The sequence below is a fragment of the Bombyx mori genome, chromosome 1 (genome assembly GCF_030269925.1).
Source record: "Bombyx mori chromosome 1, ASM3026992v2".
NCBI lineage: Eukaryota > Metazoa > Arthropoda > Insecta > Lepidoptera > Bombycidae > Bombyx > Bombyx mori.
This window is the reverse complement of record NC_085107.1, coordinates 16,484,741-16,512,012: the sequence shown is the minus strand read 5'-3', so window position 1 is coordinate 16,512,012 and position 27,272 is coordinate 16,484,741. Positions and strand designations below refer to the sequence as shown.

The 27,272-nt window shown below is 37.3% G+C and overlaps 2 protein-coding genes across 4 annotated transcripts in view; both read right to left on the bottom strand.

Moving 5' to 3' along the window:
• Positions 1 to 873: 873 nt before the first annotated feature.
• Positions 874 to 9,221, bottom strand: LOC101736736 (sodium-dependent nutrient amino acid transporter 1). The gene is made up of 10 exons (XM_038010815.2): positions 9,015 to 9,221; positions 7,845 to 8,085; positions 7,151 to 7,293; positions 7,009 to 7,049; positions 6,803 to 6,895; positions 5,911 to 6,171; positions 4,132 to 4,336; positions 3,270 to 3,486; positions 2,258 to 2,523; positions 874 to 1,312 (listed from the first exon to the last, which is right to left on the bottom strand). Exons 1-10 carry the CDS (start codon positions 9,036 to 9,038, stop codon positions 890 to 892), a joined length of 1,914 nt encoding a protein of 637 aa, XP_037866743.1. The 5' UTR covers positions 9,039 to 9,221; the 3' UTR covers positions 874 to 889.
• A 1,116-nt stretch (positions 9,222 to 10,337) lies between these two features.
• Positions 10,338 to 27,272, bottom strand: part of LOC101743860 (E3 ubiquitin-protein ligase MYCBP2) — a 153,689-nt gene continuing 136,754 nt past the window's right edge. For all 3 annotated transcript variants that reach the window (XM_038011328.2, XM_038011351.2, XM_038011346.2), the window contains exons 58-73: positions 26,555 to 26,669; positions 25,767 to 25,954; positions 24,874 to 25,032; positions 23,622 to 23,792; positions 23,048 to 23,161; positions 22,451 to 22,539; positions 22,164 to 22,371; positions 21,383 to 21,555; positions 20,169 to 20,358; positions 19,481 to 19,762; positions 17,808 to 18,008; positions 17,621 to 17,728; positions 17,111 to 17,311; positions 15,746 to 15,904; positions 15,114 to 15,222; positions 10,338 to 14,664 (exon numbers count right to left, since the gene is read on the bottom strand). In XM_038011328.2, the coding sequence (XP_037867256.1) occupies positions 14,543 to 14,664; positions 15,114 to 15,222; positions 15,746 to 15,904; positions 17,111 to 17,311; positions 17,621 to 17,728; positions 17,808 to 18,008; positions 19,481 to 19,762; positions 20,169 to 20,358; positions 21,383 to 21,555; positions 22,164 to 22,371; positions 22,451 to 22,539; positions 23,048 to 23,161; positions 23,622 to 23,792; positions 24,874 to 25,032; positions 25,767 to 25,954; positions 26,555 to 26,669 (2,589 nt within the window). In that variant the 3' untranslated portion in view covers positions 10,338 to 14,542. The remainder of the gene's footprint in view (positions 14,665 to 15,113; positions 15,223 to 15,745; positions 15,905 to 17,110; positions 17,312 to 17,620; positions 17,729 to 17,807; positions 18,009 to 19,480; positions 19,763 to 20,168; positions 20,359 to 21,382; positions 21,556 to 22,163; positions 22,372 to 22,450; positions 22,540 to 23,047; positions 23,162 to 23,621; positions 23,793 to 24,873; positions 25,033 to 25,766; positions 25,955 to 26,554; positions 26,670 to 27,272) is intronic.

Below are 27,272 nucleotides of genomic sequence, written 5' to 3'. Positions count from 1 at the left end.
ACAAGACTTTAACATGAAAATGTTGTTTGCGAGAAACATTTTGCTTTTAATAACAAACGTTGGCACACTTCGGGCCAACGATACAATGGTCGCACTGGCCAAAAACATGGCAACCTCGCTTCCATTAAGTAATGTTAATCCCACTTAAAATACAAACGGTCATTAAGCAAATTAAGGGAACAAACCATCGACAGCACCTTTCAGCGTGACGGCATTCGGGCCTGTTCAGAATAATATATAGCCCTATTTCGACCAACAAAGGTCCTAGCCAATTAAGGCGTTCGAGTCATCTTCCCATAGGAAGGTCGACAAACAAGAACAAGAGTCACGTTCGCCGAACACATACTTCCGCGTATTTACGCATTTTTAAGTAATTTAGGCTGCTTCGTCGCTCTCTTAATAGTCATGCTAAAGATAATGTAACCTTTTTGCCCGAGGCTAACTCGTAGGGGAAATAGTGACGAAATTTATCACAATATTAGGAGATGATTCTAATAATGTACACTGTTGAGGAAACGCTACATAACAAGCTGCATGTTCTTGTTAAAATATGTCCGTATAATCTATACTAATATATAAATCTACAGTGGTTTTTACGGATGTTCCGTTATAACTACTGAACCATGCATCCGATTGACTTGAAACTTGGTATCCATGTAGAAAATACATGTACTTAATGGATAGGCTAATATTTATGTGAGTGTTGGAGACGCTCTAATAATAATGACAATAAATAATATGTTAATTTTAAATGCGCAGCGAACTGGGCGAGCACGGCTAGTACATGTATATAAATAATACGGATTTCTAATCAATAAGATTAACATTAAATAATATGAACATGACAAGACTCCACGCATAGAAAAATACCCATTTATTTCTACAAACTTTATTTGAGTACTTTTTCCGAAGCGCCCTTAAATACTACATCATTATTGTTGACACTAAGAATGGAATCTAAACTAACGTTTAAATATTTTTTTGCTGCTCCAGCAACATCCCAATCCAAGGACTTGGACCGTTTCCGGGTGCCCACGTAACGTTCGACAATGCGAGATAAATATTTTCGCCTGTTAGTGGTGTACAACCAATCATCAGAATTCGATCTTTGCTTTGTTTCCATCTTCAGTGGTGTATTGGGCACAACTAAGAAGCTGGGTCTGGTTGAGAGTTGACCTAGTGGTCGTCTTTGGTATCGGCATCGAGGAACATTGCCACGGTCTGTCTCCTCGCGGCACGCCAACCAGTAGTAGTGAGTGATCGGATCTCTGGGACCCCACTGTCTGGATGGCACGAACGAGGAATGCAGTTTCTGTGGAATTATATTGTTTTACAACTTTTGAATGCCACTGAGAAACGCCATGAAAGCTACATTCTTTGATAGCATTGTTGAAAAATGTTTAACCGGATTTCAATCGAATTCGTCTAGATCCTGCTCTGAACACAGGCCGCTCACATTGTGTTTTTAATTTGATCAGTTGAATGCGGTTTCCATCTATAGCATTACCGCAACCTTTGTCAACTCATATGTTTACCTTGCGGTGTGCATCCCGCATTATATAATAACCTGCCTTGTTTCCAATCAAGAACGTTTTTGTCTTAGCGGCAGTCGATATTGCGACTTGTATACCCTTAGCTTCTATTATCGTCCAATTCACATTTATTTTTTAAATTCTAAACGATCCATTTGTGTGCGCTACACCCAAACACCTAAAATAGCTTTATACGGTCAACACAATATTTTACTGCCGAAAAATATGCTCCCGGAAAAACATTTTCAACAAAGAGATATGGTCATAGTTTATGATATAATTAAGGAAATTACTATGAATTCTGAGCACGCCTTAATATGCTTTAGTTAATAAAGACAAGGACTCGACCTCATTCAAAGAGTAAGAAGAGGAAATAAGCAATGGATGTGGTTTATGATTTGAATACGAAAAAGAATTCGCAGAGCGCGTTCAATTGCCGAAAGCGTACTATTGCTTGAGTACGATGACTTTCTATAGTAATACTTAATAAAATACTTTCGGATTTTGATCAGTGCTTTTCCAAATTTTCTTACAAAAATGTACCTCTATTTTAATTGGTGCATTTCGTATAACATACCTTTTTTTCTTTTAAATCGTTAAAGTACTTTAATTTCTGTGAAACAAAGTATTATGTCTATTTTTATAAAATGCAAAGCAGATTGAAGATCATTAAAAATCGCCATGGCCGAATTTATCTAAAAAACCGTAGGCACTCTATATCTTACCCCGAAAAAGTCAAACTGCACTTGTTTTTTCACAGATACTGCGGCGGCTATAGCGAAGATGAGTAATGCTAGAACCGCGATTACTGAAGCAGTACTGGCTGACCAAGGTGGCTGGTTCCATTCCCAAACGTCCATAGAATTGACAGTAAGCCACCACACGAACATCGGAGCAATGACTCCCGGCGCCGCACACCAGCCCCAAACCCAGTATCTCACCAGCTCGGCACCGATGAGGAATTCTACATCTTCCACTAAAAGTTTCCATCCTGTAAATAAAATTTATATACCAGATATAATAGGTATGTATACTACATATTTCCATATCTTTATTTTCTCGATGACAGCAAAGACATTTTATTTTTTATTTTTCCTTCCTACCTAGGCCGATAGCCTTGAGAGGCTACATCAGCTTTAGCCTAGCGTGTAGATGAACTCTCTAGGCTCAAACCGGAGGTGTTGCTATAGCATGACCGTCTTGTTGCGAGTGACAGATTAAAACAAACACAAAATGGCGGTGGGCCATTGAGTGTTCCCAGCTTGAAAAAGTGTATTTAAATGTTTTTGTTGTATTTGTCTTCGGTCAAAAGATAATAAATATATGCGATCGATATCATTACTTATTTCGTCACAACACTACAACTACCAAATTAGAACTGTCATCAAGAAAATAAAGAAATGGAAATAGTATGTACATATAGCGTTATATTAATTAAAAGGATTACATTAAAGCTTATTATAATTTGTTTTAAAACAATAAACAAACTGTAGTAATATCTTGAGATAATAATTAATGATCTACAAATCAAATTAATTTAAAAACAAATCAAATTTATCTTTGGACAGAATTTTTTTTCTTCTGAAACAAGTTGTTCGTTATCTCTGAAATTCAAAAAATGGCTAAATTAAGTTTCACTTTAATTTAAAAGTTATCAGGATTTTTAACAAATAACAATAATACTTGCTTGTAATAATCTGGGTTGAAATTCATTTATAATAAAAAAGCGAAATTTACCGTAAATAAAAATAAAAGGTAGTATCTCTAGAATAGTAGTCAAGCTTATCAACATGGGTGTAGCCGTGTCTTCAATAAGAGTCAACGCCGGTAGCCGGCCCGCCAATGTCGCCACAGACAGACACGCCCCGAGCAATGAACACGCTATCGAAGTGACTCTCCACTTTAGGCCTCCCAGCCGCCGTAGTCTATCGTAAACCGGATAAAGAAATGCTAGCTGAAAAGACATAATCCGATGTATTTGATTGATAAAGAAAATGAAACAATATCACGGACGAACCTTAAAAAAAAACAGAAAATACAATTATTTTTTTTTGCTTAGGTGGGTGGACGGTCTCATGATCCACCCGGTGTTAAGTGGTTACCGGAGCCCGTGGGCATCTACAACGTAAATGCCGCCACCTACCTTGAAATATAAGTTCTAAGGTCTCAGCATAGTTACAACGGCTACCCCACTCTTCAAACCGAAACGCATTACTGCTTCACAGCAGAAATAGGCAAGGCGGTGGTGGTACCTACCCGCGCGGACTCACAAGAGGTCCTACCACTAGTAAGTAAATTATGTAAAACACTTCCTGGCTTGACAATTTAAAAGCATAAAACTCCTAGGAGGGTTATCTATTTAAAAAGGAGTAGGTATTGAATGACGAAACTTTTGTGGCATCATATAATAAAAATGCAAATACCATGCAAAATTTATAAATTTGCGTAATTCACAATGCACGAGATGATATCAAGCACCCTGCCTATTTCTGTTGCGAAACAGTAATGCATTCCGGTTCCGAGGGTGGGACAGCGTACACTCATGTTGTGATTCATCTATACAAATAAAATGGCAAATTTTAAATCATTGAATACGTACCGTAGAAACAACTCCTGATAAAAACAACAATGCAAATACGAGTAGCGTCCACGTTTTATTCAGTTGGTCATCTTCTGCTGTTTGATATACTTGCTCGAGAACTGCGAGCACTCCTGTGTGTTTGACAGGACCAGTAACACTGTACCAGAATATCATGCCTATCCAACATGCTAATAGGTTGGCGCCAACGATAGCTACAGCCGTCCTAATGATGAAGGAATATTCGATATTTTAAATCGATTTACATAATAATATAATATTGAGTTAATACGTTAGCTAAATATTTCATCGTTAATAGTGTGTAGAGCGTGGATTGCCCGGTCATCGTTCTCGTCGAACCCGTCGCTTGCGACGAAGGGCTCGACGAGTAAATTAACCCATAGACACAGCCCACTGAGTTTCTCACCGGATCTTCTCAGTGGGTCGCGTTTCCGATCCGGTGGTAGATTCTGCGAAGCACGGCTCTTGCTAAGGTTCGTGTTAGCAACGTCGTCAAGTTGAGCCCCGTGAGCTCACCTACTAGTTAAGGTTACGCTGAAATAGGCTGTCAAGGCTATCAGCTTTGGTAAGAAAAAAAAAAGTAAACTATAATTTGGTGCTAGCTTCAGTACAGCTATATTCAGAGCGAAGGATTTTTATTTTCTTTTAAGGTACAACACGGGGACGTACGGCCAGAATGTTATTGTAACTTACACTACCTAACTGTGTTGCCACACTTATTAGTGTGCTCCCACATTCAAAAACAATCATACAAAACTTCATGTTAGGATTGCCCTGAGCAATTAGTAAAATTAAAGAACCAATGTAGTTATTTAGTCTTCTAAGAACTACTACAGGTCATATTTTTATTTGAGGCGACACCTTTATTCTGCATTGTAATATGAGGCTTGCTTAGTAATAAAAGTATACAGTAAAAAAAATGTATTAACAAAATCACATTAAGCTTTAGCATGTTTTACTTATTATTGTTTGTTTATGTTCTTATATCGTAATTAAGTAATGATGGTAGCTAAACAGAACTTCCGGTATACTCGTTTCGAGTAATGCGTTTATGAATGTTGAGGCTTCAAATTTGCCAATTAATTTTATCTTATTTTTCATTTTTTTTATCAGTTAATACGTATAAAAGTTATCGATATCCGGTATCGATTTTACGGTTTATGTATGAAGGAAAAACCATCGTCTATTTTAACCGCACAGCGGTCATGTATTTAGATTTGAAAAGCTGTTGCACTATATAATGAACAGCTCGACCTCAAGGTGTATCTTCATCATCATTCTCCTGTCCTTCTCCCAGTCACCTGGGGTCGGCGTAACAAGTTTTGTCTTTCCATACTTTTTTCTTTTTGTCTTTTTTCAATTTTTTTTTGTTTGTTTGTTTAATGTGGGTGCCGTCAAAAAACACGTAACACGAGGTATCTCTACTCATATAAGATACTAGCTTTTGCCTGCGACTCCATCCGCGTGGAATAGTTACTTTGGCATAACGCGAAATTTTACCCCCCCCCCCCACTTCATTTACGTAGAACGTGAACATATTTTTGAAGTATAGAATGTTAAGGAGCTATTTAAACCCCTATTTTGAAACCTTATTTATTGGTGCTCCAGCTGTATTGGTCTTAGCGGGTTGTTATATAGCCTATAGCCTTCCTCAATAAATGGGCTATCTATCACTGACAAGAATTTTTCAAATCGTAGTTCCTGATATTAGCGCGTTCAAACAAACAAACTCTTCAGCTTTGTAATATTATAAGTATCGATTAATGAAACGTGACTCACCACTGAACGTTCGTGCTGGAGTAAACGGAATCTCCAGCAGATATGAGGAACCCTCCCGCGACCTGACTTGATATCAACGCTTGAACGATAGCCCCATGCCAAATATCAGGACGCAGAAAGTTCATCCAGTCACTGGACCGAGCGAACGATGACAAATTGCCTTTATCCCCGTGCGCGATCAAAATTATGAACGTCACCAATACTATCAGGGGCCCGAGTGCGTAGAATATGCGTTTCATAAATTTTACCGGGTTGTAAAATCTGCAATTCAAGCCATATAACACCGGTATAATCAAAATAACTTTTCTAGTAAAATATATCAATAAAGATCCTTAGACACCAGTTATCAACGCTTGAAACTAAACGCAGCCGTCGTGGCCTAAAGGATAAGACGTCCGGTTCATTCGTATCGAGCGATGCACCGGTGTTCGAATCCCGCAGGCAGGTACCTATTTCTCTAATGAAATACGTACTCAACAAATGTTCACGATTGACTTCCACGGTGAAGGAATAACATCGTGTAATAAAAATCAAGCCCGCAAAATTATAATTTGCGTAATTACTGGTGGTAGGACATCTTGTGAGTCCGCACGGGTAGGTACCACCACCCTGCCTATTTCTGCCGTGAAGCAGTAGTAGTGCGTTTCGGTTTGAAGGGGGGGGCATAGCCGTTGTAACTATACTTGAGACCTTAGAACTTATATCTCAAGGTGGGTGACGCATTTACGTTGTAGATGTCTATGGGCTCCAATAACCATTTAACACCGGGTGGGCTGTGAGCTCGTTCACCCATCTAAGCAATAAAAACGCAGCATTGTAAACCTATATCTGATTTAATATAGGTGCTAAAATTAATTAGTGCAATTAACTTTAACATCATTCAACCACTTACATAAACGGAAACAGTATCCATAGTACAATAAGAATCAGCGCCACTGCCAAAAAATACTCTGGTTTTTCGCTTGCAGGTGCTAGAAATGTTTCACTGAAAATAAAATCATTAAACGATACGAAAACACGTTAAAATTTAAATAATTCGATAATATTGTTCATTTACCTATCTATATAATAATATGATCAAATTTGGTTATTACTCACTCTAAGCATTCTGAAGAGTTCATGGCATTCACATATATTTCCTGAAAAAAAGTAATTTTTAATTACTTTCATATGCAACTTTTAATAAAATATCATACAAATAGTATAACTTAGTATAGGAATTGTAGATATAACTAGTTACCGGTGTAATATAGAATCCCATACACTCCGGGAAGGGAATATTATTACTTAGGGTGTACAAAGAATATGTTATGACTAGTGATAAATAAACACTCGTGTATATTGCGCTCAAAGTCGTAACCAACAACCGGAGATAACCAACACCTGAAACAGAGATGTACTTGATCCACAATATGATAAATAATTTATCTAATTACTAATTTAATTTTCGTCATCAAAAGTATGGGAAATCATTTAATTATTTTTTCTTATGGTCTGTAATCGTTTTCGTATTAATTATTTTATCTTAACCTAAAAACGGAAACAGAATAAACTGTTCATCCAAGATGGAACTGTTAATTTAGTAAAAAATATAATTATACTAGCTGATCCGGCAAACTTCTTGGTGCCTTAATCGATAAATAAAAGACCTAAACTTTTGTATAAAATAAACTTAAAACAAACAAAAGGAATCCGTCCGACGGGGGACACATCAAAGGGAAAACAAAATTGTTATTTTTTATATTTAATTCCGAGCATTTTCATATTTATCTATCTTTTAAACCTTCTCTGGACTTCCACAAATAAATCAAAACCAAAATTAGCCAAATCGGTCCAGCCGTTTTCGAGTTTCAGCGAGACTAACGAACACAATTCATTTTTATTATATAATTATATTTTATATATAATATGATTTAAAAAAGATTATATCTCACCCTTAAAGAACGGCACTGCTCTCCAGACTCCAACGGCATCTTGCTGGCTGAGCTGTCCAATAGCCAACTGTAGCAAAACAACCGGCAAAGCTACCACCACGAATGCCAGTGTCAATACCAGAGCGAATGTTAGACCGCCGTAACGGAATGCTTCTCGAGGCGCACGCCATGTGCTCGTAAAACCCACTGCAACTGCTACGGTGCATAAGTGCGCACGAATCAACGGCCAACTGATCCATTTCTGTAAGGAATTTAAATTGTTTTGTACTTTAATTTTCTTTATTGCTTGAATGGGTGTACGAGCTCATAGCCCACCTGGTGTTAAGTGGTTACTGGAGCCCATAGACATCTACGACGTAAATAAGTTCTAAGGTCTCAAGTATAGTTACAACGGCTGCCCCACCCTTCAAGCCGAAACGTATTACTGCTTTACGGCAGAAATAGGCGGGGTGGTGGTACCCACCCGCGTGGACTCACAAGAGATCCTACCACCAGTAATGACTGTTATTGGCCTGAAACACCTTATCCTTAAAGAATAGAGTGCGTATGAAGAGATCTATTCTCAGCATTGGATGGATATGGGATACAGAAGAGTAGGTACTATAATAGCACTACTATTAATGTTTAATTTAACGTTTGTTATCCTTAATATTATACAGTATTTTCGAAGTTTCGAATACTAATTTTATGAATAAATTCGAGTGCGGCATGGAAATAGTAAACAATATCAGGAAGATAAAGTTTTTTCAGAAACAGTCGTCCGTGACCACAAAAACTATAAATTATTAGAAAAGTGGGAAATAATTAAGGAGAAAAAAATGCGCAATGAAATTATAAAATTAGTTTTAATTATGTTTATCGCGAAAACCGAAGAAAATACTTAATTTCATATTGATTTAATTACGTAAGTTTCATATTAATTGTTGCTTTACAAATTTTTCGATCAACTGTTAGTTCGTAAGAAGACTGAAATAAATAAATTAACGAAATATTAATTTTACTTGTATATAAATAATATACTTAGTATATAATTCTGTTTGTTTATTTTGATGATGAGCAATCAAAAAATTAATGATTGACCACTAAACTCGAAGATGTGGGCGTATCTCTTATATTACTTCACATTTATTTTTCGCAATTTTGCAATTCGTAATATTAGACTATACTTACCTTTAATTTATAGGTATCAAACATTTCGAGCACGCTCGCACTGACTCAACACACTAAATATTTCACATATTTGAAGTCGTGTTAACGAATGTTGACACAACACAGAACTTACGATCGCAAGATTTACCGATATTCTAGATAAACGAGATAAAAACGATGTGACTAAATCGGTTTGAGAACTTATCAATCTTTCGAGTGGTATTCCTGTCCTTATCTCGTGGAAATAGCACCGGTCGTTCGAACTGCACATACCTACTACAATCTTAGGTTTGTAGCATTAGTTACTCATTATAAAACACTGCGTTGTTAATTGTTTACTAATAAAACAACGCATCTTGATGTTGTTTTTAATACTATTGAAATGCTTTATTGTATCCACTATATATTTATTTAAAAGATAACAAGTTGACTGTTAATATGATTGGAAAATACACGCCGGATATATTTAGTAGCTGGTGCTTCCGATCCAGTGGTAAATTCAACAAAGCACTATTCTTTTTTGGTCAAATGTAAACTCTTTCAAGCTGAGCCTGCTCTTTCCCTTTAAGCTCGCCCACCAGTCATGAAGCCAGAATAACCACTTAAGACCACTGGCAAAGTGAGCAATAAAATATATTGGAAAATATGTCCTTAGAGATCATAATCGCGTGACAGCTCACACCGTCCTTGACACAAAGTCAAAGTTATCACAGCTGTATTGGGATAGCGGCAAATATCTTTGGGCCTAAACCCAAACACTTCACGACAGATATAAGAAGTGCTATGTACAGAATCGTGCTCAAAGCATGCTGGACTGACCGATTGATTATTACACTTTTACGGCTTATTCTTTATTTTATTTCAATTATTTATACATAAATCACTTAACAGCCGTGGCAAATATTTTACTTATTTATTTATTGCTTAGGTGGATGGACGAGCTCACACCCCACCTGGGTTTAAGTGATTACCGGAGCCAATAGCTACATCTACATCTAGTAATTGCTAATTTTTATTGTCTTAAAATGAGTTTTCGATCTAGAGCACTGATTCAGTGAGTTAAAATAAACCTTGTGTTGGGAAATCATCACTCATTAAAGTGAGGTAAAATTCCGCGATTATTGAGTTTTTGTAATGCGTTTTGTTGGAAACATTCTATACGAAATAATAACAAGTATATTTAGCCCCCCGCATATCCAATATAGCCAACAAAAGGCTCTCCGGCCGAGAATCGACAATTAGGCGAACGCTATGCTATACAAATAGGTCAAGCCTAAACAATTATTCACGAAAGCTAATTTCCGTAACAAAGAAAAAAGGAAAATCTACAAATAAAACTCCCGATTATTTTTCATCCTTTATTGTAAATGTATTGATTGATCTTAAATAAATACTAAATATTTGTTACACATGTATTAGGGATGCGATGCTACATATCCGATTTTAGTTACGGCTACGATCCCCATTAAAATAAATGCTGATTGCATCTTAGCAAACGTAAAACATACTGTTTGGAGAGATTATGACGTTGAGACGGTGATATTTAATAATGTATGTAGGTTAATTTTAATGAAAACATCGATATTTTAATGGGTTTTACATAGACATTCAACACATACCTAAATCTAGTAGTAAAAATATGATTACGTACTAATAAAAAAAAATTAAACGAATACACCAAATTTATTTCAATTCTAACACAATTCTAAAATAAACTAATATAAATTAACTTGATACGTATTCCTTAATAATAACCTACTAATAGAAATTCCATTGTCATATAAGAATATCGTGTAGACACATACTTAAATCTACTTGTATAAGCGTGAATATTCATAATTATAAATAGTAAATACGGGTCTTATACGTACATTGATGTACTTGTTAAGTTACCAATCATAAAGGAAGGGAATTAAACTTCGAAATTATATTGGTCATGAAAAATATTGGCATTGATGAGGATAAAATAAAAACTCGCATATTATTTTCTGGTATAACGGCACTAAATATATATATATATATATAACCGCATTATAACTCATAAACGCACACGGTAAAAACATCTCAAAATTCTATCCTAGGATTTTTATGTTTAGTACTTAAGTTTAAATAAATAATACCTACATACTTCGAATAATGGATAATGTAGTAATAATCACACATACCTATTGTAAAAGAGACGAATTTGATTTTTAATTGAAGCAGGACACGGCGACGTTTATAAACGTTCATAATGAAACTACGCAATGTTATATATTGATTACGTTAACGCACATTCATTCCAAGCGATATAATTGTATAAAATGACATGATTAAAATCTACCGCTTATATTTGCGTTTTAATAAATTTCAAATACGCTTATAAGCATGAGACCTCTACCTCCTCTCTACCGCCCTCTAAGTCGGGAATATATTATATTATTTGATTTAATGTATTTGGCAATGCAACGCATAGTATGCCAATTTCAATATTCCAGAAACTTCTGTTGTCCATACTAGATTCCGTCATCGGTTTCTCTTTGGGGGCTTTTAATTAACGATTATTTAGATGCGTGGCATTACCAATAAAACCACCCATTACACTCCCTGCATAATCTCAATATTCTGTTGCATACATTTTAATTATGATGAACAATAAACATCTATGTTTATATATTCATAGTGAGTTATTGTGGCTTTATAAGCCCGTTACAAGAAGACCGTCAAAAAGTTTTATTCATATAATAATAAAAAGAAATAAAACCGTATGATAATGCTCAAATAACGGGCTTATAGAGATCCGAGTGGTTATTTAATGATATCGTATTTACTGAAGCGACCGCGGCCTTGTTAGTTGTACGTAAGAGTTCCCGTGTACTCGTTATCGTCAGACTATGTTGTCGTTCAATCAAAGCCAGAAAAATTCTAAATAATCACATTAAATAGTTGTAAATCGTATGTATTTTATAAGCGGTTTCCGAGATAAATGATTTAACTGAACCAAATTCCAAAAATGTCGGTAATTACTGTTGGACACATCGCTCGAGATGGTAACATCATTCGGCCTTATTCTGTCGCCGAGTATTCGTGCGTCTCAATTCGAACGATAGAATGACCATGCTATTGACACTTCGACCTCATGTCTCAAGGCGCTGGCAATCGCTTTGTACAAGGGTTATCGCTGTACAACAAAATAAATGATTACAATAGTTTTTAATTTGAATATCCGAGATGAACGTATGGGGTTGTGGTGAACGGCATTGCACGCACTCGACTTGGATTTGTTAAGCTCGACTAGCTAAGCTAAGCTAAGCTAAGCGACTCGATCGTTGACTTGTATGTTTAATCGTCAATTGCTTTGATTACGTAGGTACGTGTTTTAGAATCAGAAAAGAAGGTAACCTTCAAAATTGATGATATCACACAAAACCGGTATTTTCGATGTCATTAATGATATTAATATTTAAAAAAAAAACAACAGATACTTCAACTAAAACTTCAATGTGCGAAATTTAGATATTTTACTATGATGGCTGTTATCAATAAATTGTAAAGAATATTTTGGGAATATTTTCTTCGACCAACCAAACCGACTTTTGCATGCTTTACCTACATCGTTCTCTATCTCTTTCGCACCCGAAAAATTGGCAAATATGCGACAAGATAATCTACATTCGCACATCCCTTAAGCTAGGCATATTAACACTTACATACATTAAACATTATTTTCTTCGCAATACCCGCGTATAACATTTATCACTTTCTAATTCTTAAAGACAAACAAGGACGGATGGCTTAGTCCGCCCGCCTAATATTTCTTATATCAATTCCAGTCGATAAATAAACTAAAGTCATTAAGTCTAAACAAAACTATTGCGTAGAAAGGTAAACGAAAATATTTCTTAAAAAATAACTTTCTTTCAAATACCCGTCTTAATCAAAGACATTTCCGTAAGTTCGATAGATACAGTTTAGGTTGTACAATATTTGACTTATGGCGCGAATTGACGAAGAATGAAAGATAGGTCTTGTGATTTATGCTAGGCATCCTATCTCAGTCTTAATTCAGAAGTACTTCAGTTACTTTCGTTTTATATATAACATAATTGTTTGTAAATTACATTGCCAGTATCGTACAACAACGATGCCCCTGAAATGAGATATGTTTCTTAAAAAAAAAACACAAATATTTCCAATTTACTATAATATAACGACTTAAATATATGATATATTATATATCGCCATTATCTCTTTTAAAATTGGGCTCTTTGAATTCATCGTTGTTCAACGAAGCTTTCGATTTATGGTAATTGAATAAAAACGTTATAGTTGAGTGATTGAGGCCTTTAACACATCTCCGCCGGGAAATCAATTTTGCGACATCCTTGAAACAAGCTTAGGATAGCTTACTGGATCATTATCTTCATACGATTTACATTCGGATAACATAACGAGATCAGTACTAAGAAGAAAACCAATAATCATAGAAAACCTAAATAGTGTTATTAACATTAAAAATCGTAATATCTGGGTCCAGGATATTTTTTGAAATACACGTTAAAAAAAAAAAAAATTTGTTTATTGTAAAGTCTAATTATACAAATGGTTTCATAAATTATTCTGTTTCTTATGTAGGTTTTTTGTTGTTGTTGTTGAAATTATTAAATTTAATTTTATCAGAATTAACTAATTATTAGCCCGTAGATGTCCACTGCTGAACATTGGCCTTCCCCAAGCCTCACCATCACGACCACCGGTCTTACATCCAGTCGATTCAAGTGACCATCGACAAATCTTCGGTTCACCTACCCACGTTACACCTTCTATATGGTTAGTACGACAAATTTGTATATAATTGGAACACTTTCCGTTCATTTGCCGCTAGGGGCGCTATTGCAACTTCATACAAAATCGCGCAATCGCTACTTGAGACATTTCCGAATTACTTTTAATTAGAATTCCTTTCGATCTAATAAACATGACATCAGACCGACTTTAGTTTGGTTTAAGGCAAATATCAAATCAATGAGCATATTGAATTCGTTAATGTTTTTTTTTATTGCCCTTATAGACAGACGAGCATACGGCCCGTCTGGTGGTGAGAGGTTACCGTCGCCCATGGACATCAGCAATACCAGGAAAACCAAATTGTCTACTGTGAATCAAAAACTTTTCAAAAATTTTTCAAAAATGAACTTATTTGCGAAGACGTTCAAACCAGAGGTCGTATTGTAATCATATCGACGCTTGAAAGGCAAACGTGACTAAGCGACAATGCGTGAACTTTACAGTAGACTAATTTAAAGTTGAAATACCTGAATAAATTATATTTTTACGAATCCAGCTGTGGGATTGAAATGATTTTAATAGACCTAGAAATATTTTTTTTGCGCATCGAATATGGTTATTGCCTATCATTTATGTATAAAGCAGTCATTGCCGCTTAGTCACGTTTGCCTTTCAAGCGTCGATATGCTAGATAGCCGATAGAGCAAAATCACAGATGTGGTACAAAAAGCAGTTTCGCGGCGGAGGCGTGTTATAGGGGCGCGAGTGTGACCACGTTGCGTTTAGAAGCCTTGCGCGTGCCGACACACGCCGCAGCCGAGCGCGAACTCCTCGCCGGTCGCCGGATGTTGCACGTGCAGAGGACACTCGTCCGATGTACCCGGCAGCTGTTCACCTTTAGGACCTGATGAAATACAATAACATATTCCTCATATTAATATACAAGATTCGATATTTTTCTTCAACGCACAAAATATTTATGCATAATTTCAAAGGTACATATATATTATTAATATAATACATTAAAGTCAACAAAATCAAATCAATCTTTTTTTATTCAACATAAATGAAAGTGCATACTTGTTGAACGTCAAAAGAACTACCGCCAATTCACAAGAACTAGCCTCCGTCCTGAGAAGAACTGGCAAGAAACTCAGCGAGCATGTCTTTTTTTTTTTAAACATTATTTTTTTTTTAATACTATTTTTTTATATTCGTTTTTATAAGAGGTTTTGTAACGTAACAATTATTGCAATATTGAAATGCCGGAAGCGAGCAACTCAACAAAACATTCAATGATATGCTACAATACGTAACTTATATAGATAGGAATGTAGTTTAATTTAAAATCACCTGCTGGACATTGAGGCAACAGATGTCGCGGTATGTGTGTGACGCGCTGGAAGTCGTCGTGGCAGGCGTTGCAGAAGTGCGACGTGCCGAAGCAGAAGAACACTGCAACCTGTCCACAAACATTACTAGTAAGCACATATTCGGTGGAGCAGTAGTTAGTGACGCCGACACACGACGAGGGTCGTGGGTTCGATTCCCACATCGTGTGATGAACAGGTTTGTTTTGTTTTTTTTTTGTCTGAAGTGGTTTTTACGGATGTTCCGTTATAACTACTGAACCGATTGACTTGAAACTTGGTATCAATGTAGAAAATACAAGTACTTAATGGATGGGCTAATATTTATATGAGTGTTGGACTCCTACACCAGTTGCGGGGGCGTTAATGATGACAATATTTGTGTCTGTCTGAATTATTTATCTATAAGTGTGGGAATTTTTATAATCCTCCGTCCGCGCAATCTCCGTAAAAAGGGGTACAAAGTTTTTGCTTCACGTATTATTATATAGATATTAAACACAGAAGTTTGTGAACAAACGGGCCGCCAACTGTATTAGCACATTACCACGTGCAAGTTTAGTGCCATATTATATAAAAATAAATTAAAAATCGAATTTCTTAACGTAAACTTACCGAACAGCAATACCGGCATTTGTACTCGAGAAAGTCGGCTCCGTGTTTCGGGCAAGTCCTAGCGCCGGTGACGTCACTGCAAGCGCCGCACACGAGCTCAGCCGGCTCCCACCAGCCATTCGACTCGGCCTCACAACGAGCCAGCCCGCCGAAATAGGCCTACATTATAAACATAATGGCGATTAAATAAATATTCTCTTTCCTAATATAAAGTTCACTACGTCGTACACTACGTTTGCCGGTTCGCGGTCTCCACTCCAGAACACGTCTACCCCAACGGTTATCGGTTCTGCGACATATGTGACCAGCCCACTGCCACTTCAGCTTACATAAAGTAGCTAACATAAAGTTATCCAATCGAAATACGTTTGCTTAATAGCCCCAATAGGAAACCAGATACGTCTAATTATTCATATCTATATAAATAAAAATGAATTGTTGTTCGTTAGTCTCACTAAAACTCGAGAACGGCTGGACCGATTTGGCTAATTTTGGTCTTGAATTATTTGTGGAAGTCCAAAGAAGGTTTAAAAGGTGAATAAATATGAAAATGCTCGTAACTAAATAAAAATAACAATTTTGTTTTTCCTTTGATGTGTCCCCCGTCAGACGGATTCCTCTTGTTTGTTTTAAGTTTATTTTATACAAAAGTTTAGGTATTTTATTTATCGATTGAGGCACTACGAGGTCTGCCGGGTCAGCTAGTTTATTATAATTAAAAATTACGGAGTGTAGAACCAAGGAGCACCATCTCAATGTATTAAAAAGTATCCGTTAAAAGGAAACCCCACTTAACGAGTGGGTGCGCCAAGCCTCAGTTCGCAAAATATGGAGAACATCTGTCAAGGCTTTAATAAACAAGAATTGCACATGACCAGGACTGCTCTGTCAAGAGCAACCGACAATGATGATGATGAAACGTAGCCAATTAAGGTGGCGCCAGAGTAGTAAATGGAAAGATTTAAAAAACATCACCATAAACTACCACACTTTGTTCTGTTTAAAACTGCTACATCTACATCATTTCCGCTTCCTACACTAGCGCTAATTCGATGAATTTTCTAATAATAACTTGCTGTTTACAGACGAACAGACACTTTATCGACCTGTCCCCTATACAAGGTGGTGCTTCTTACTCTACCTTGCATATTCAAAATGCAGCTTCATTGCCCGTGACATCACTCGCGAACCAAACGGCCATGTTAATACCTTAAGTCATGAGTTTTTAGTCTCAGTTTTTACAGTACAAAGGCTGCCGCACCCTTGAAACCGAAACGCATTACTACTTCACGGCGGAAATAGGCAGGTTGGAGGTACTTATCCATGCGGGCCCGCATGAGCTAATAAAAACCTGTCGAAAATTACCTTGCCACATTTATGACAGACGTAATAAGCATATCTGTCCATGGCGTAGGAAGCCGGATCGGAAACATTGCGTCCTTTGGTCCCGCCCGGAGCAGACAGGCCCTCGTACTCGAGTCTCATTAGTGCCTTGCGTTTCACTTCATCACGCAGTTGCCTGATAGGTGTTAACAACTCTTCAAGGGTCCAGTGGTTTATGTCCTCCTGGAGTAAAAATTACTCAGTAATCATAAAATATAAATTAAAACTTAAATATTAATTTCTATAGTATTTACGAGTCGTGCATATGATCAATATTAATACCCCGTTCATTAATCATTAACGCCCCCGCAACTGGTGTAGGGAGTCCAACACTCATATAAATATTAGCCTATCCATTAAGTACATGTATTTTCTACGCGGATACCAAGTTCCAAGTCCATCGGATGGATGGTTCAGTAGTTATAACGGAACATCCGTAAAAAACACTGTAGATTTATTTATTAGTATAGAAGTATAGATATAAAATTTTACCTTGCAAATTGGGCACTGCGAGAACGAGAAACTAATCCTGGGACCGTTCCACTTATTGACGAGCACCTTCCTGCAGCAGTGCAGATGGAACACATGCCCGCAAGTTAGCTAAAAGGGGCAAAAAAACACCACACAGTTAAATACGATGCTTATTCTATCAGTTTTCATTGAGAACAATTTAATTTACCTGTATCGCAGGGGCGGCCTGCAAGGGGTCAGTGAAGCAAATCATGCACATATCGTCCGCGTCCTGTCTCAGTGGCGCTGCCTCACCAGCTGAGACGCCCGCGCACCCATGTAGGCACGGCAGACAGGTTTGCTCTCCCCGAACTCCACCGCACAGGTGACCGCAAGCGAGGATGACATTACATGCTTCCCGACCATGGTCCTGGATAAATTTATATATTAATACGTGAAGCAAAAAGACTTTGTGGCGGGAACGCGAGGAGTGTAGTTGTGTGATTTGTTTTATTTTGTCTATTTAGTGTTTCCTCAGATTTAAATGTGTAATAATGGTGATTTATTAAATGTGGGAAAACAAAGCCGTTGGACGTAACTTCTCGGGATCCTCCAAAAAGTCCACTGAAAAAATCCAGTACCAGATGCCCCGTGGTGTACCCTGTCGTACAAGTAGATCCCTTCTCCTTAATTTTCCCCCTCACTCCTCCAGCCGCTACGGTGGTTCGTTCACTGTGCACTCTGTGCGTCTGTGGAACTCAGTTCCACACTCAATCCGTGCAAGTCCCTCACTTGAAGTTTTCAGGAAGGCATTAAAGGAGCACTATCTATCAATTTAGTATTATTTATATGTATTTATTTTATGTATTTCATTATATATGTACGTGTATGTATATATTTATGTGTGTAATTGTGTATGTATATAGTTTGATATATTATGTATTAGTGTTTATTTTTATTATTTTTATTGTTAATGTCTATAGTATAAATAATTAAATTAATTAGATTGTACTCATCTACCCACTCATGTAAAGCTTTCCTTCTTTGAGAACGGTTAGCTGGTAGATAACTCAATTGTTGAGTTAAGCTCGCCATTTTTTTTATATCTTATCGCAATTACTGTATTATATTAACAGTGTGTACAAATAAAGAATAAAGAGAAAAAATCTCAGTAAATGACCACCATTTTACTGAGATTATATTTCGTCTCATATCATTTCATTTAATTTCATCCCAGGAAATTAATGTCTCAAATTAATCATCTTCATTTCATTTCATTTCACTCCATATTATAATTTTCATAAAAATAAGAATATAAATTAAAATAAGACATGACTTAAAGGTCTTAGTTACCAGGTCATAAAATCCCTAAAAAAAATTAAGCAAAGACAAAGTCCCTTTTTAAGAAAATTGCGCGGACAGAGGAGTATAGTCTGTGTTCAAATTGAGAATACATTAAAAGTATTGTTTATCTTTAATAAAGTCTAAAGTGTAGTCTTGGCGAAATCTGTGATTATAGATGTATTGACAATAGAACCATAATAATGTTCAAACTTATAATTTCAATTAATTATAGGTGAATTTCGACTACCAGGGGACTACTACTAATGACTAAGGCGTCTTTAGTCTAATAGGTATCATCTATAAGTGAACGACTCACTTGAATGTAGATGAGATGGAGGATCAGATGGCGTGCCTTGGAAGAAGCCTATGTCCAACAGTGGACTAAAATAGGCTTTTAATGATGAATGACGATAATCAAGAACGTCTCACAGCAAAATAAATTCGCTCGGTTACGCTGGAATAGCCTCTAAAGGCTACCAGATTAAGTAGAAAATATAATGCAAAAGGATCACAGTGTTAATCTTTTAGGTTAGGTTATCTACACACACGCGAACAGACCTGACATTGTTGATCGGCGCAGATATTTCCGATGGTGAGTATGCCGGTAGATTCTCTGGCCCCGCAAAAGCGACACGTTCCAGAGGGAGCCACCGGTCCCGAAGCCACGGCCGGTCCCTCAGATGATGGTCCGGCTTCACAGACTCCACCTTCCATTCCTCTGAACTCGGCTAAGGCTTTCAGCGTACGCCTGTCGACCAGGAGCAATAGCCAAAACAGTTTCGCGCGTCCACAGCCTTCGTGTATGTCGATGCGTATAGCGCTCTCCTCCTCCTTGCAGATCTAATAAAACAAGTATACACATCTTATTTAAAATCATTTTAGTAATCAATAGATTAAAAAAATCTGGATTTTAATTGTATTTAAAATATATGCCATCGTATTAATATCTATTACTGGTGGTAGGACGTCTTGTCAGTTCGCACGGGTAGGTACGACCACCCTGCCTACTTCTGCCGTGAAGCAGTAATGCGTTTCGGTTTGAAGAGCGGGGCAGCCGTTGTTCTGTAAAAACTGAGACCTTAGAACTCATGTCTCGAGATAGGTGGCGACATTTACGTTGTAGAAGTATATAGGCTCCAGCTGCCACTTAGCACTAGGTGGGTCGTAAGCCCATCCAAACTATAAAAAAAATGATGTGGATAGTCAAAAACTTGTGTTTTATTGGATTAACGCAGTACAAGGATACCTGTCTGTGGTGAGTCCTGGCGGTCCTGTTTAGGTGCAAGAATCGATCGCATTCAGCACAGAGCGGTCCACAATTGCGGCAGTCTATGACCGCCGCTGTGGCGCCGTCGTCGTGGTTGGCGCACAGAGGACGAGTCTCGGAGGAAGAGTCTCGACCACGAGCTCCGCGCCCGTCTCCAGAACTGTTGACGCTAACAGAAGCACTTTGGTTAAAAACGCTATGTAGGTGTGTGTAAAAAATGCTATTTTTTTATAAATACACTAACTGTACCCGTCCGCTTCGCTGGCCATTTAAAATTAACAGTTTAATTTCTCATCCCCACAAAGATTCTCATCATTAACGCCCCCGTAACTGGTGTAGGAGTCCAACACTCATATAAATATTAGCTTATCCATTCAGTACATGTATTTTCTACATGGATACCAAGTTTCAAGTCAATCGGATGTATGGTTCAGTAGTTATAACGGAACATCCGTAAAAACCACTATAGATTTATATATTAGTATAGAGTATAGATATGGATTTCACGTAAACTTGTCATAGTTTTGAGTGGTAAGGAAATTATTAACTAAGTTACGTAGTTCTATTTTTCCTTTTCTTGAGGTAAGTTTTGACAGACCACAATTTTTAGGTAAATTCTTTAAAGAAATATATAATTATAAAAATACATTATAAATAGAATAATATTATAAAAATATATTATAGGGAAATATTAAAATGTAACATATAAATGTTTATTTTACTACGCATTATACTTTTTATTTATTTCGAAATATTAAATTTGGATTGATGCAATTAGTGAAATAAGGCAAATATCTTTTTTTATTCTGATGTGTAATATGTTATGTACAAATATTTATATGATTTCTATGTATGTATGTATGTATCTGTGTAAATTGTAATATATAGATGTATATGTATGCTGCGTGTGTGTTCGGTTTATATGTTCTTTTTTTACAACAAAGCAATGCATACACAGCACTCTCTACACCACTGTTGGTAGACCCGTGGAGAATGCCTTAGGCATTCAGTCCGCCACTGACTCATGCGCTAAGCACATGCATGCGCTCCTGAACTAAAGTTAAATAAAAAAGTCATAGGTCTTAGGGTCATTCTTTTTCTTCCAGCTGTGCCAGCTAAGCGCGGTTTGGAAGGCGAACTCAGCAGGGCTCAGCTTAAGAGGGCTAGTAATCATATTACACAAGTATACTTACAGATCTAGATGTGATTGTTCACACACGCACAGGGAAGCTAGCGCCATCCAGATAGTGGGGGACGCGATGCAAAGCGCCGGCTGTCTCTCTTTTTCGGATACTTGCGATATGGCGCATACGTAGTTGGCTAATTGGGTACGTGTCTCTAGGCCCCATGAACCAGCCAATTTATCCTTAAATATTTAATCATTCAATGATAGTACATATATTTTATAAATTTTTTTCATGGCTTAGGTGTGGGGATGAGCTCACGGCCCACCTGGTTTTAAGCGGTTACCGGAGCCCATAGACATCCACAGCGTAAATGCGCCACCCACCTTGAGATATAAGTTCTAAGGTCTCAAGTATAGTTACAACGGCTGCCCCACCCTTCAAACCGAAACGCATTACTGCTTCACGGCAGAAATAGGCAGGGTGGTGGTACGTACCTGTGCGGACTCACAGGAGATCCTACCACCAGTAATTACGCAAATTATAATTTTGCGGGTTTCATTTTTATTGCCCTTGTAGGCAGAGGCTTGGTTACCGTCGCCCATGGACTTCAGCAATGCCAGAGACAGAGCCAAGCTGCTGCCTACCGAAAATTACATATATTTTGATTTCATCACTGATTCATAATTTTATTAATATTTTCTACATTTACACTGGTTTTATTGTCATGACTCCGGCCGTCGTTACGATAGTATACACTATAGCCTTTATAATTATAAACTTTAGAAATACGGATACAAAAATCTAGATCCTATGTTTTTTTTAAACTATTTACACAATTCAGTCTTACCTCTGCCATGTCAGATAGAAGTTTAGCTACCAAATGTGCGTGTTTTTTGGTAGTCTCGCCTCTCATGAACCAATTACTCGCGGACAAGGACACCATACTGCCCCCCATCATAACGGTAGCTGGGGCCGATCCACTTGAACCTTTCACCTTCATTTGAACTGTGATCGCTTTGCCCAAATAGCAAACCAGATGGTCGAGTAAAGTTACCCTGCCAATCAAAATTAGTACTTGGTGATTTTATAAAAAGTTATTTCGATCATGTAAAATATCGTTGACATTAAACAAACCTGCTAATCGGATCGGAACCATAATTGACGGCCGCTAACATCTTCTGGGGCGGTAGCTCTATGACCAATCGACGTAAGAGCGATATTACCTGCAAATGTATTAAATAGAAAGAGTTTATTAATAGTCTGTCTTCCTGTTTCTAAAGTATAGCACTTTTACTATAGCATTTAAATGTATATTTTTTTAAGTGAAACTTCTAATGCGACTTCTAACAAAGTAACGTTAAACGTTTAACGCTACCGTGGAATAGAAAGAGACAGAGCGAGAGCGAATGCGCGGCACTCGAACGCATGCGCGTAGTATACCTGTTACAGGCCAGCGCGAGCGTTAGCAACGAGTAGCGACCAATATTTTAATGAAGTATTTAAAACAAAATATGCTTATATTTATTTTTCTATCCATAATTTAAAATATACGAGTATACTCGTATAACATACATGTTGAAGATGTCACATATCGCTATTACAATAGCATCAGATTTAAGGATGAAAAATGAAGAAAACTACAATACTACACATCGAAAAAGAAGTTTCACTTCATTCACGTGTACCAAGTTGACGCGGACCGTTTTTTATTTCTTTTTTTTTAATTGTCACCTGTCTTTGTACGCGTTCGCTACCAGTGTGAAGCAGAGATAACAAGTCAGATAGTAGTTCCGTGCGCTGAGCAAGATGTACTCGACCCACTGCACTGCCGCTGAGTGCCAATAACTGAAATTCACACAAATAAAATTTCAATTAATTGAATGAAATATCACCATTGCGGTTTTAAATAAGGCTTACTGAAATACAGTCAAGGAGATTTTCTCATTTCATAAAGTACAAAGAACCACACGTTTTGAACAGAGAACCGTTTTTTTCTTATCTTAGAAGTCATTTCATTAACTAGTTAAAACTATATTTTCATTCCTGAGATCGATTTAAATAATTATAGCGACAACTTCTGATAGTCTTATGATAAAATGTTTTTTTTTGGTTGTATAACTTCTTTACATTTATTTTATTGTCAAATTTAAAAATGTACCGAAAGGAAACAAAGTATTTTTCTTATCCCAACGCATTACTCAAAAATTACATACGAATTATTTGAGCCGTTGTACAAATTAGGATGCACAGACAGGCTGTTTCCTTTTTTATTATTATAAATGTTTATTATACAGAAGAAGCTAACCAGCGAGAGCATTTCAAAGCAGTAGTTGTCCTGCTGCGACCCCACGTGTTTGGCGGCTGGCGACTCCTCCCATTCACTATCCGTGGGTTCGACACAAAGCAGAGTTGTCTCCCAATCATCGCGCACGCGGGCAGTCTCACATCCGATCGCACTTACTATATGAGACATCACCTACAAATAAAACAATCAGAAGACAATTGTAAGTATTAGATTAGAGATATTAATTATTTAGCACGATTAAAGTGTCAATAAAATTTTGAAACAAAGCGAGGACAGTTTCAAATGATTTAGATCATATTATGTGTATACAATATTAATACATGTTTAATGTATCTTAAATTTTTAAACTCCAATGCAATGCAATATATAGATATTATGATGATGACATAATAGCATCTATGTCTATCTTTTTTATTGCTTAGTAGGGTGGACGAGCTCACAGCCCACCTGATGTTAAGTGGTTACTGGAGCACATAGACATCTACAACGTAAATGCGCCACCCACTTTGAGATATAAGTTCTAAGGTCTCAGTATAGTTACAACGGCTGTCCCCACCCTTCAAACCGAAACGCATTACTGCTTCACGGCAGAAATAGTCAAGGCGGTGGTACCTACCCGTCCGGACTCACAAGAGGTCCTACCATCAGTAATTACGCAAATTATAATTTTGCGGGTTTCATTTTTATTGCCCTTGTAGGCAGACGAGCATACGGCCCACCTGCTGGTGTGAGTGGTTACCGTCGCTCATGGACTTCAGCAATGCCAGGGACAGAGCCAAGCTGCTGCCTACCGAAAATTACATATATTTTGATTTCATCACTGATTCATAATTTTGCGGGTTTGATTTTTGAAGTGAAACTTCTTTATTACACGATGTTATTCCTTCACCGTGGAAATCAATCGTAAACATTTGTTAAGTACGTATTTCATTAGAAAAATTGGTACCCGCCTGCGGGATTCGAACACCGGTGCATCGCTCAACACGAATGCACCGGACGTCTTATCCTTTAGGCCACGACGACTTAATAAAATAAAATCATCGGAGTAATTTGAGTTCCAATAGTAAAACCCAAAACCCGAAACAACAATAGGGGAAAGAGATTTGTTGGTTCTTAATCAGTAAGTCCATAATTGTAAATACTATGGTAAAGGTTCTACTTATTCTAAGTACAGATAGTGTAAGAGTTTATCGAGAAAAGTATTGAATATTTTCGATACCATGAAATATGTTAAGGTTTTTTAGATACGTACTTGTCGTTGCAGAGATGTAAGTTTGTGTCCAGCGAATAGGATGCCAACAACGTGCTCTCTGAGATCGCTGTCGTCGTTGGCAACTCCATCGTCGATTGCTACCGCGGCTTCGGCGCTCGCGTCGCTAGACTGCTCCCATTCCAAGAGCTTCCCGAACACCTACCGAGCGAGTAATCGTTACGAGATATTTCGAATAGACATTTAAAAGTAACATACAGATGACGTGAAAACAAAAAAAAAACAGTGCGCGTGCAACTTAGTACACGCGAATGAAGTGAAACTTCTTTTTCGATATGTAGTATTGTATTTTTGTTCATTTTTCATCGTTAAATCAAATTACTTTTGTAATAGGGAACACTGCGTATAAGAGATGGGACATTTTCCAACATTGATGTTATATATATTTAATTATAGATAGAAAAGTAAATACATTTTTTTTTTAATACTTCATTAAAATATTAGTCGCTACTCGTTGCTAACGCTCGTGATGGCCTGTAATAGGTATATTAGGCGCATGCGTTCGAGTGCCGCTCATTCGCTCTCGCTCTGTCTCTTTCTATTCCATGGTAGCGTTCAACGTTTAACGCAACTTTGTTGGAAGTCACATTAGAAGTTTCACTTCAAAAAAACTCTACTTAATCGCTGGTATCCTCGAGGGGCTATTTCAGCTACGCATGCTTTTCGTAGGTAAGCTAACGAAATCAGCCTAAGAGAACTTGCTAACAATTACCTCAGAAAGAATAGTACTTCGCAGAATTTACCACCGGATCGGAATCGCGACCCACTAAAAAATCCAGCGAGCAACTCAGTGTATTGTGTCTATGGACTAGGTTGTTGCACGTCGAACGAAAACGATGACAATTTAAATACAGATTTGAATGCCCAAGTCTTACCTGAGAAGTCAACAAGCGGAAAACTCGCAGGGTGTCCGTTTCGCAGAGTCCGTGCAACACTTGCGGCGCTGTCACGGCGGCTGAATGGAGGAGCGTCGGCGCGCTCAGGACCCGGACCTGGCGGATTCGAACCGCCGCTTCGGGACCGCGGAGCTCGCATCGAACGCGCAGCGACGTGGTAGACACACCTGTAGTTTCATTCAAATCAATCAAACTTGAAGAAGAGGACACCAGTCGGTACCTCCGGGCACCACACCTCCACCACAATCAAGTCCCACAATATTATGAATAACTAACTGTACCCGTCCGCTTGGCTGGGCATTTAAAATTAACATTATTATTTCTCACCCCCATAAAGATTCTCATCATTAACGCCCCCGCAACTGGTGTAGGGAGTCCAACACTCATATAAATATTAGCCTATCCATTAAGTACATATGTTTTCTACATGAATACCAAGTTTCAAGTCAATTGGCTGCATGGTTCAGCAGTTATAACGGAGCATCCGTAAAAACCACTGTAGATGTATATATTAGTAAAGATTGTGTATATTTCAGTCGATGTGTATGAGTGAATGTGTGACCGGTGCACGCACCTCATAACACAACACCTTCCCCCAACCCACCTCCGCTTCATGTTACCATCACACAGAGGGATTCGCTCGTTCCGTGGCCCCGTAAGGAGTAACGACGACCCGGACAGTTCATTCACACAGTCATTATGTTAAGTTCATAAATTCAATGTAAAACAACATAATTTAATCAAGATTTGTCGGTTTCGTAACTTACGTGGTAAAGTATAGCAGAGCCAAGTAGCGACCTTCGGATCGACTTCTATGTCTTGCATGTGGATCAACTCAGTGGATCCTGAGCTGTACAGGAACGTCATCAGCAGCGTCTTGTTCTGTAAATAGTTAATCATTAATTTAAAATAAGTAAATATGTAATTTGTTAAGAAAACAATTGAAGTTAGTTTTTTTTTAAATTATGTATCACAAAATCTAATTGAAGTGAAAACTTCTTTAGAATCGTTGTGATTTCAAACTGGATGCAACGGAAAAAACGACAGGTAAGAGACACAAATACAAAAATGTGTAGGATGAAGCCAGCAAAGAATGAGACAGAAATATACATACTATTTAATACAGCGCCATCTGTGAGATTTTTTAATACTAAAGTGTGTATGAAAGCTCTTGTAGTGAATTTTAATTTACGATTATACGTGAAATTAAAATATCAATTCACAGAGGGCGCTACCTTACAATTATTTACGAATGACAAAATTTTACACATACTTAAGACGTTTAGGATAATTGTATTTTAATTTTGGAAGGTTTCACTTCTACCACGTGTGAACTGCACACATGTATTTTTTTTTTTCTTATTACTAAAGACTAGGCGAATTGTTTGCATCTTGTTTTAATATTGCGAACATCAACTATCCTACTTTTAACTCTCACAGTGTGAAATTCAAATAATAATGTTCAAATTTTAAAACCATTTCGAC